This window comes from Chaetodon trifascialis, chromosome 10 (assembly GCF_039877785.1).
Source record: "Chaetodon trifascialis isolate fChaTrf1 chromosome 10, fChaTrf1.hap1, whole genome shotgun sequence".
Classification (NCBI taxonomy): Eukaryota; Metazoa; Chordata; class Actinopteri; order Chaetodontiformes; family Chaetodontidae; genus Chaetodon; species Chaetodon trifascialis.
This window is the reverse complement of record NC_092065.1, coordinates 25,035,359-25,044,045: the sequence shown is the minus strand read 5'-3', so window position 1 is coordinate 25,044,045 and position 8,687 is coordinate 25,035,359. Positions and strand designations below refer to the sequence as shown.

Genomic DNA, 8,687 nt, shown 5'->3' with positions numbered 1-8,687 from the left:
TTTTGTTGGTGACATGCACTCTGGGTTTGAGTAGCTTGTCTTTGTTGCAGGGACAGTCTCACTTTGCTGGGCCTTTTTCAGACGTCCCCACGCTTCAGGGTTTCACTTATCACGTACTTCTGCAGACCGTGGACCACTTCCGACAAACAGCAACTACTGACTTCACCTACGTTTACGTCCACGTCTGCGGTGACTCATTGTGAAAAGCTTCTTATCAGGAGAAGCAAAACAAGGAAGCAAAACGAGACGTTTCTGTGTGAAAGTAGCATCACGATGACTGACGGGACCAGAAGTGTCCGACTGCTTTGGTATGCCATTACAAACAAGCTAGATCCACATGAACTGTATTTAATCTGGTTTTATTTTCTTTGAAGATACACTTTATAAGACTGTAAAGTGCGTAGATTCTCAACTTTGGGGGGGGGGGGGGTGAGAAGACACAAAATAAATGCAGATACATTCAGATTTTACAGACAGGAAAGAGTGGTTCTCTTGCTTTTATTCAGAATACTGAGCAGGGGAAAGAGACTCAGGTGAGCACCAGCGTTCAGGTTTGGGGGGGGGGGGGTCATGTGACTGAACACGGCCCGTCCAGCGCCATGACTGGTTGACATGTTCGAGTTAGTGGAAAAGAAATAACCTATCTACTGCACTTCTTAGCTGACAGTGACCCTGGAACGACTTTGTGCTACTGTTAACAGATCATGCTCCTCATACTCTATAAATTACTTTAAATAATACAATTAATTACAGCATTAAAAACACATTTACACGTCTCACGCCAGCTTCGCTATATCTGTGATTGTGCTGCATCTGAATAGAAAACCCTGCCACACAAAGACAACATGATCCCCGCTCGTCTCTGTCCACAGGAAAGGTCCGTGACTGTCCTGTAGCTGGACGAGCGTGTACCATCCATCCTCCAGTTTTTAATACAAACAGCACCGTCCGGGCCACAGGGTTGGACACGGTACGACAATACATACTAAGCCTTGGCACCTGTTACAAATCCCATACTTCAAATTCTGCAGTACTGGTAACAGATGTATGAGCAAGGGGGTCAAAGTTCAAGGTGCAATGCTATGATGAAGTAGTATATCCCAACTGTATGGACACTGTATACAACAGTGCATCCTTGATAAGGGCATATAACTGGGGATTTAACAGGCAGGGAACGGAAGTCAGCATCGAGTTGCATGATGGGAATCGCAGGATCCAGCGTTTTTGAAGCTTTGCTTACATCTCAGACCGTTTTTTAAAAAAACCGTCTTGCAATTGTCCAAACTCAGAGAGATAAAGTGAGAACTCAACCAGGACAGACTGAGCGTAGTCACGTTTGCATCAATGTGATTCTTCAACTGGACCAGCCACAAGCAGACTTTCACATTTGGTTATTTAATCTAGAAACGGTTTCTGATATATATATATTTTTTTCTGGAAAGTGTACTATATGATTAGCACCATTCTGATATAAAACGACCCGCCGACAGATTTCGTCCATGTCCATGTCATCACATGAAGCTGGTATTTCAGACTCAACCAACTCGAGGACCATCAGCGTCTCCTGTGCTTTAAAACTGGTCTGATTTGCTCCTTTGCTTCATAGAAAACACAAGACAAGTGCAACAAAACGCAAAGCTGGCAGCTCTGCCCACATGCATCCAGAGTTTGATTATACTGTTGATGGGTTTTCGCTGGGGGGTGAGGGAGGGAGGCGAGACCATCATTATCCAACCGCACGATCATTTTCCCAGTTTTTCTCACCACATTCTCAACCAAAGAAAAGTGGGAATAATGTAAATACTTTATCTTAGATGTTTTCTATGTTATCAAAACAAAGTTTCAAACTGATGTCTGTACATGAAAACATAATTGTTCCTTACTGAAAAAGAAAAAAAAAACATTTATACTGTACAGGTACACAGAGTTGAGTTACAGCACCGGTTTGGACCATCCTTTCCTTGTGATTCACATCCTGTACAGAGCGCTGCACAAATCTGTGGTCGTCCACTGGCTCAAGGGGAGTCGACACAGATTAAGAGTCTGAGCTGTCCTTTAGAGCGCCTGCTTGAGGAAAGTTGATCAATCCTGAGGCCCCTTTGCTCTAGTGTTGATTGTGCCAGACATGTCCTTTAGTAATCCAGCACAGCTCTAGCAGTGAGTCAAAGCGTTCTGTGTGAATTTAGGAGAAAATCCACAAAAAAACGGGGGAAACAGGAGAGTGGCAAGGACAGCTTATCCAGCGCTCTTTGTCTTTAAGATTCAGATTTAAGGACAGCATGGAGAGTGTGCATTTGTATTTTTTTGCGTGCAGCACACATCTGCACCCATTGTCTTTCTTGAGCGGTCCAGCAGCAGTTCCCTTGCGCCCTTATGTGCCGTCAGTCCCCGCTTCCTGTGTGTTGTTGTTGTCCATCATGTTGGCATTGCTGCCGTTGGTCGGAGGGCATTCTGGCACCTCTCCCGTCACCGCCACTCGAATCACCTTCAGCCAGCGCTGCTTGAGCTCCTCGCTTTCAGCAGCAAAGTTGTGGATGGACTTGGACTGAGAGAGGCGGAAGCTGGCCGGAGGGTCTGTGGGTCGGGCGCTGTCATCCACAACATAGCCCAGCAGGGGGATCGTACACTGGGCCTTCACGTCCTGAGGAGAGCGGTCAGGGATGAGCACACTGTTATCGCCATGGATTTTAAAGGGCTAATCACATCTTTGGCTTCATGTTCTTGGTGATTTACCTGCGGAGCTCCATAGAGGTAGAGCACCAGACACTCCTTCTCAGGGATGACGCACCACACCTTCTGCCAAGGTTTGTTCTTCTCACAGTACTGCAGGAAGCCGCACATGATGCTGCTGCCTGAGAACTGAGCTGCCTCGATCTGCCAATGAGTACAGAACCAATGAAGCGACTCCAAAACAGAGCAAGTGACGTGCATTTCTAGATCAGTCTTCTCTTTATTTAGAAGATCCTAATGGGGGGGTCCCAGCATGTGTATTTATTAGTGCTGTCAAAAATATCGCGTTATTAACATGTTAACACAAATACATTTTAACGGCATCATTTTTTTTAAATTTTGAGATTAACGCTCTTTGTAACCTAGTGAATTTGTAGTTTTTTATAAGCTGTGGCCACTGCTAGTAACATAAGAGAAACTACAGGATCCAAAACAATAGACACGCCCCACGCACATGTTTGGTCTTACCTGCTCGCTAGCTGTAAAGGAGTAGGCTTTTAGGAGTAGTAAGCATTTATTTTTTGTCATCTGTTTATTGACAGTGTTAAATTGTGTGAGATTTGATTCATTCAAATGTGAATGACTGCTCAAAGTGAGAATGTTAGTGTGAAATATAACACTACACGTTGTTGTTTTCAATAAAAAACATTTGCACAAAGCAAGCCGATCCACTTTTCCATGCTAAGAGCATTAAAATGATAATTCGAGGGACATTTAGAATAGATAAAAATGTGCGATTAATTTGCAATTAATTGCGAGTTAACTATGACATTCATGAGATTAATCGCGATTAAATATTTTAATCGATTGACAGCACTAGTATTTATGTATGTATCAGAACATCCTCTTCACCTCCAGGATGCCCTTCTTCTTGCCCTCAGTTATCCTTTCTCCGGTCAGGATCGAGAAGCAGTCTCTGCAGACCTTGTTCGTCTTGTTGCCGTCATATTCGAGCGGCACCTTATTGTCTGAGCACTTCCAGCACACCACCTGTAAGAAAGAAGATCTCCGTCACTCTCACGGTCAATGTCATAACGCAGCAACGTTCTTATAAAAGTCTTACTTTTAAAAAGGAAGTATCTTTAAGCTTCATTTAGTTTTCTATCACTATTTCCAGCCAGTAGATGCTTTTAATGTTTTATAATCATTGAATTATTAAAGCAGTTAATTGATAGCAGACAGTAAATGAGGGGAGAGAGAGCAGAAAGTCTTGGCAGACTCAGACTAGAGGACATTTGTGTTACATGGTCGGCGTCTTAGAGCTTTAAACATAGATGACAGGACAGTGATGACACGGACGAGCGCTTGATCTCCCTGACTGAAAGCCCAAATATTAACCAGATTTCCCTAAATGTATTCCATCCAAGATCCAAAACTTTGTTAAAAAAGGGAGTGGGTGTTTCATTGAAGGGTGCCTACACTCATGCGTGAAAGGTCGCTGTCCTTACAGACGCTCCCTCTCATCCACCTGCTGTTCATGCGTCATGCATGACGCCACACCATCAACATGACTTACGTAGCCGCAGGCTCTGCAGTGGTGTCTCCTCCGTGTCAGCGCGTTGAAAGGCTCTTTACATTTCATACACATGGTCACTTCGTTGTCGCGGATCCAGCGAGGGGCGCGCTTCCCCAGCTCTGCCTTCTGTACTCAGATGAAAACAAACGCTCAGTCTGATGCAGCAGAAGCGTGTCGACAGTTTAGCTCTGATGCGACACTTACCGACACTTCCTCCACGTCTTTCAGCGCGTTCTTGAATGACTCATTCTTTTGCTGGAAGATCTCAATGGTCGCCTGGAAAGCCTGAACGCAAACAATCAAAACCATGTGTGACTCGTTCTACATTACCTTTGAACACATGTGAAAATAACGTATGCACTGTATGTACCTTGATCCAGTCTGCCTTGTCCTGCTCTGAGCTGAGGAGGAAACCCAGAATAGGCATTAAACACTGAAAATGGACAAACTTAACTTAATGTGAGTCGCTCTGCTCCTCTAACATAGCAGTTAGAGTTTATTTAAAGATTTATAGGATTTAAATATGGAGCCTGGGTGTGCTGATTTCGGTGGTCTTCATGAAATTATAAGGTATGAGCTACAGTTTGCATGCAATTATATACTTCTGTTTGGGCTTTTTGTTTTTTTAAATGACCTGTTGTTGCATTGTGTTAGATAAAATGTACCTGGCCTGTAGCTCCAGTGTCCTCTCCTTCCCAGACACCTGAAAGGTATGAGGATAGTCCTCGTTGGTCGTTTCCAGGACCTTCATGCCGTCGATGCCGATCCGAGTCCTCACCGTGTACTTCGCCCCCCCAAGACTGAACTTGGGCACGCAGTACAGCAGCATGTTGTTGAACTGGCAGCGAAAGAAACAGAAAACGTTGTACTGATGGCAGAACATGTGTGAGCATGGATTAGTGCTGTTCTAGTCCATGTTTATGGCATTGTTTTCCTCCAAAGAGGGCAGTCTCACACACTGCAGGTAACCTGAATTACACAGATGGGAGACATTCGGTGTGAAGCTAATAAGAAACAGCCAGAACATAATCACATCATCTGGCAATCTCACTAATTGAGAGATTTGTTCATGTGCCCCCGGTGTATCCTCACACGGAGGTGTTCCCGGCTTGAAATGATTCACTTGTTTCAATTGGGCAAGTCTCGCCACAGCATATTTCCCTGCAGCGCCCTTCATTAGATAAGACAGCATTATTGTGCTGGACAGCTTCTCTCACCAGGAAGAGGTATCGCTCCATGGCAGAGGTGTTCCTGGCTGCCAGCTTCAGGATGTGGCCCTCTTTGATGAACTCGTTAGAGGGGTTAACAATGTCCTCCTCCTCACCCAGCATCTCGTATATCTCCATCAGCTTCTTCAGATTCTCCTAAATGACGACGTGACATTAATTTTAGTTGGATGTTGATGTGTGGTGGAGATCCCGTCGGGGTCTAAAACATCTGTACTTACAGATTTTCGTATGGCGCTGTTGGAGTGAGTAGCTGCCGTGGCGATGATTTCTAAGGATTCTGGAAAAAAAAAAGGGTTACCTTACTATAGACTCAGCCGAATGAAAATAAAAAAAGGGAATCTGGCGTATTTCCACTAACTTTCTGCATCTCGTCTGTCAGAGTCCTCCTGAGGCAGCTTCTTCAGGTAATCTTTAAGCAGCATCTCGTAGCGAGGGACTCTCTGCACGGGCTCTAACATGTGATGCTGCAGCGTCAGAAAGCCACAGACCTCTTGACTCTGCCCGGTAAAAACACAAGAACGGTGCTTTTCATATTAGAACACCTCCCTCAGTCTACTTTCAGCCTTTCACTCAAACCTCTTTCTAAAACAAAAGTGCATTTTTCCGGACTGGACTGTCGCTGGCGGTACCTGTATGTCCTGAATGATGGCCTTGAATTGAGGCGAACGATCGGTCCACTGTTTCAGCAGCTCCATGGCTTTGTCGAAATTCTTCACATACTCTGCGTACATCTTGAGAAAGGGTGTGAGCTTCTGCAGAATGTCTCCGATACGAGGCGTGGATGCCCTGCAGGGGGAGGGAGGAGGCAGCAGCTTTATCATCAGTGTGAGCAGGGGCGGAGCTATGGGTGGGCCTGGATGTGCACAGGCGCAGTTTAATAAGTGTTTTTTATTTTCTTGAACATTTAGAATTTAATGTAGCCTACACAAAGAATAAAAACGAACATCTTTCACGTGATTGACTGATGTCTCGCGACACTTGAGTTCGACAGCGATCTGAAGGCGGGTTATTATGGTACTGGAGCAGGTGGATACAGCCGTTGAACAATGGCTTAACAGTTATTTTTCAGCCACTTTATCAAAAAAACCACGTCTACAGACTGAAGAAAATTCGGACCAGGCTGTGCTCGAAGAGGTCGGTCATCATAACGCTCCCTTTAACCTCCTGCAGTGCCGAGAGACTTTTCTCTGCAACAAACAGGATCCAGACGTGCCTGAGATCATCCATGCTGACTGGAAAAACTTTTGTCATTTGAAAAAGAAATGACTGACAGTTTGGATTATGATGACATAATCAATGCGTTTAACTCAAAGCCCAGAAGACTCCACCTTGTGTAGAAGCTGACGGTAAGACAGTGGTTTTATTTTATGTATTCTGGCCTGCCATGGCATGTTATGATTGGAGTTGTGTAAGGAAGTTCCAAACTTAAACTTATTCAGTCTTCCCGATTTTGTATCGGGAGGATTGTGCACAATGAACTGTCCAAGGTGCTAAACTGGATCAGAGCAGCTCTGTCTCCCACGTGCAGAAGTTTTGTGCTATTAGCTCAGTGAACAGAGAAAAACATGTCTCTCGTTGAATAGCAGCGAAACAATAAAGCTTCATCACGTAGCCTACACAAACATGATCTCTCGTTCTCTCCCTTTTTCCCCCCTTCTTTTTCCAGGCCTGTCCATTAGCCACGTTCTGGCTCCGCCACTGTGTGTGAGTCTCAGCACGAAGAGACAACGAGCGATCGTTTCGTGAAGCTCACCATTCTCCCATGCGTTTCTCCAGGTCTGGAAGCAGAAACTGGCTGTGAAAGAGGTAGATGGAGGAGATGTTGGAGAAGATGTTCTTCACTACCTCCACGGGGAAAGTCCCTTTGTTTGCCTCCTCCATTAGTTTAGCGCAGAACACCTGAAGCCGTACACAACATAGAGCTGATAAGTAACAAATAACTGAAAAATGAAAACCTCAGTGCAAGAAAAATACGCGACGGTCGACGGACAGAAGCGAACTGAATCCTCACCTGGTCCAGCAGGTTAAGTCGTGCCACGTAGGCCTTTTCTGTATGCAAGAGCTCGCTGGCGATCTTAAACAGCTTCTGTTCATTTGTCTCCTGAAAACAGAGGATGCACTGTGAGCTTTTACATGTGTGGCCATCTGAAGCCAACGTCTCCTCGTTAATGAATTAGCCGAGTGTGAAAGTGATCTTATTCTGTTGACTGGAAAGACGACGCCGCGGTCGCACAGTTCACGGTCTGCATAATGACCCTTTCCACTCTGATACTTCTCTAATGATGAGTAATTGGGATTGTCATCGAAGGCTTAAAGGACACATGCAGTGGAGGTAAAGTGGGACGAATGATTTGTTTCCTGTCCCTCACCATGCTCCTGTCTGGTTCAGGTTGCTGATTCAAGACTGGATTCACAGCACGCACTCTTTAAAACAGCCGTCATAGAGTAACAGCCGAGGAACAACATCCTCTGCATGTCAATAAGAAAACGTTTATTGCAAATTGTGCATTTATTGTCCTGACTCAGGTTCAACGCCTCAGTGCCTCCTCTGCTGTTTGAGCACAGCTTGCATTATTAAATGCTGTTCCACTGTTGCTGCATACAGCAGCATGCAGGACTGATGTGTGTGTCCAGAGCGCTGTGCTGTGGCCTAGCAGAGGCTCTCAGAACAGGAAATGAAATTATAGAATAAGGGAAATGACACCGAATCAAACACAGACACAAACATGTCTCACAGAGCACAGAGGTCAGTTAGTGTGACAGACAATGACTGCAGCCTCAAACTCTACAAACACACACACTGACACGATGAAATGGAGCAAGCCCGGACAGTTTATAGTCACAATGACCTTGGCGGTTTATATTTCACACTATGAATAACTGCAGCGAAGCGCCGTCTTCCTCTGAAATATTGTTCCGAGTGGCCTGAGAACACTCAGCCTCACCTTTCCACATAATTCATTTGTCAACACATCAATGATGTTACTAGTTCTCTGCCAAGTTTCTGAGAGATTATTTTTCCAGGCATCCTGTGCTTCAGAGGAAGAAGAATGCAATTCATTGTGTTTTTCAAATAGACACCGGTCACTGGAGGATTACACATTTGAGCGATAAAGACTCACATGAATACAAAATGCCACAGGTGGAATGTACATTTAGTCAGCTACCGTACTTAAGTACTATCATGAGGTACTTTACTTCAGTAATTGAGG

The 8,687-nt window shown here is 44.9% G+C and overlaps 1 protein-coding gene across 4 annotated transcripts in view; it reads right to left on the bottom strand.

Annotated features, from left to right (window-relative positions):
• Positions 1 to 343: 343 nt before the first annotated feature.
• Positions 344 to 8,687, bottom strand: part of fgd4a (FYVE, RhoGEF and PH domain containing 4a) — a 54,146-nt gene continuing 45,802 nt past the window's right edge. For all 4 annotated transcript variants that reach the window (XM_070972666.1, XM_070972668.1, XM_070972667.1 and 1 more), the window contains 13 exons: positions 7,487 to 7,576; positions 7,229 to 7,374; positions 6,105 to 6,261; positions 5,834 to 5,972; positions 5,694 to 5,752; positions 5,464 to 5,610; positions 4,912 to 5,084; positions 4,617 to 4,647; positions 4,451 to 4,531; positions 4,247 to 4,372; positions 3,583 to 3,720; positions 2,734 to 2,874; positions 344 to 2,641 (listed from right to left, as the gene is read on the bottom strand). In XM_070972666.1, coding sequence (XP_070828767.1) covers positions 2,372 to 2,641; positions 2,734 to 2,874; positions 3,583 to 3,720; positions 4,247 to 4,372; positions 4,451 to 4,531; positions 4,617 to 4,647; positions 4,912 to 5,084; positions 5,464 to 5,610; positions 5,694 to 5,752; positions 5,834 to 5,972; positions 6,105 to 6,261; positions 7,229 to 7,374; positions 7,487 to 7,576 — 1,698 coding nt within the window. In that variant the 3' untranslated portion in view covers positions 344 to 2,371. The remainder of the gene's footprint in view (positions 2,642 to 2,733; positions 2,875 to 3,582; positions 3,721 to 4,246; positions 4,373 to 4,450; positions 4,532 to 4,616; positions 4,648 to 4,911; positions 5,085 to 5,463; positions 5,611 to 5,693; positions 5,753 to 5,833; positions 5,973 to 6,104; positions 6,262 to 7,228; positions 7,375 to 7,486; positions 7,577 to 8,687) is intronic.